This window comes from Amphibalanus amphitrite, unplaced genomic scaffold (genome assembly GCF_019059575.1).
Source record: "Amphibalanus amphitrite isolate SeventyFive unplaced genomic scaffold, NRLGWU_Aamphi_draft 000426F_arrow, whole genome shotgun sequence".
Lineage (NCBI taxonomy): Eukaryota > Metazoa > Arthropoda > Thecostraca > Balanomorpha > Balanidae > Amphibalanus > Amphibalanus amphitrite.
Window position 1 is genome coordinate 475,736 of NW_024881920.1, and position 1,675 is coordinate 477,410.

Genomic DNA, 1,675 nt, shown 5'->3' on the forward strand with positions numbered 1-1,675 from the left:
TAGATCTGGCAATTATATGGGTGACAGATGTTCCGATGACAATGACAAAATGATAAATTGTCGAAACATCTCGTAATTATCATTTATCTACTATTCATAGGTACATGAAGTGAGTGGATTTTTTGACAAAAGAGTTTTGACTATGTCGTCAGAAGACAACTTTCGTTTTGCTACCACTTCTTACGTTATGGACTGGGCTCGTCTTAGATTCAGCACATGTCCCCGCTCAACAACCGTCAGGTTATCTCGCCCCGATCAACGCGTCCGTATGCTGTGCTTTTAATCCGAGTAAAGTCGTCTTTGCGGTTGCGCATGTATTGTTCGAAGTTTGCAATGCTCTTGCAGATCTGTTGTTTCCAGAACCGCAAATGTCCCTGACATTGGTGTCTTCCTCTCGCAGTAAACCGGTGAATTGGGTCACGGGTTTGATCTTTCGGGCCGGACACGTGCCTTTTTAGGCCGGTTTTATGCCATCCGGTTCGAAATATCTGGTATATAAAGGCGACAGTGTCTTCGGTGATTATCATTCCCTTGACAACGGTGCTTGGAAAAGGTAAGGAAACAGAAATTACTCATGAGTAGATTTAGTCTTAGAGCATAGACCAAATTGGCTTGAAGTGATGACTTGCCTGAATAAATTTTCAGATGACTTATAGCAAACACTTTGAAACAGAAGTTTTCTTCTGTTGCTGGTTGCGTAATTATAAAATGATGTATGGTTTTATATCTAACATTTAACAGCTTTTAATTCAATACTGTCCATGCCACGAAATGTCAGCGATTCATTAGACGGTAACCTAATAGTCAAGACAAAGTCCACTAAAAAGTTTTTTTTTTTGTATGTGTGAATAGATACAACTCTTGTAATTGTTGTCACGATTAACTAACAATTCAGTTCCCCTCAATTAAGTTCTTTTGCCTCTGTACTTCGGTAAGTTATCTTCGTGGCATTTAACCATTCTAATCGTTATCCACTAAAAAGTTTTTTTTTGTATGTGTGAATAGATACAACTCTTGTAATTGTTGTCACGATTAACTAACAATTCAGTTCCCCTCAATTAAGTTCTTTTGCCTCTGTACTTCGGTAAGTTATCTTCGTGGCATTTAACCATTCTAATCGTTATCTCTGCTACTCTTATCCTTGCTAATCATTACTCTTGTCCGCAGCTGCAAACAAACTTCAATCACCATGAGGATTCTGCTGGCACTTGCGTTCGTGGCCGTGGCCTCTGCCGCCACTCGTGGATACGGCGGCGGGTTCGGAGGACGACCCATCATTGGAGGAGGACGACCGATCATTGGCGGAGGACGACCAATCATCGGAGGAGGACGACCAATCATCGGAGGAGGTCGACCGATCATCGGCGGTGGCGGGTTCGGCCACGGCGTTGGTATTGGTCAGGGCGTCGGAATTGGTTCTGGCGTTGGTATTGGCCATGGCGTTGGAATTGGTCATGGCGTCGGTATTGGTCACGGGATCGGTCGCCCCGTAATCGGTCACGGAATTGGCCGCCCTGTGATCGGTCACGGTATTAGCCGCCCCGTGGTCGGCGGGTTCGGAGTCGCATCCAGCAGTGTGCTGGTCGGTGGCCACCGTCCGTACGGATACCGTCCGTACCGTCCGTACGGATACGGCAGGAGCGCCGATAGCGACATCAAGGCCGAGGAAGAGTAA

General features: G+C 45.6%; 1 protein-coding gene across 1 annotated transcript; it reads left to right on the top strand.

Annotated features, from left to right (window-relative positions):
• Positions 1 to 1,189: 1,189 nt before the first annotated feature.
• LOC122391201 (acanthoscurrin-2-like) lies at positions 1,190 to 1,675 on the top strand. Its single transcript, XM_043384877.1, has one exon. The coding sequence runs from the start codon at positions 1,190 to 1,192 to the stop codon at positions 1,673 to 1,675; it is 486 nt and encodes a 161-aa protein (XP_043240812.1).

Bases quoted from the DNA above. Each gene is read 5' to 3' on its own strand.
- LOC122391201 (XM_043384877.1), top strand. From the start codon at position 1,190: ATGAGGATTCTGCTGGCACTTGCGTTCGTGGCCGTGGCCTCTGCCGCC.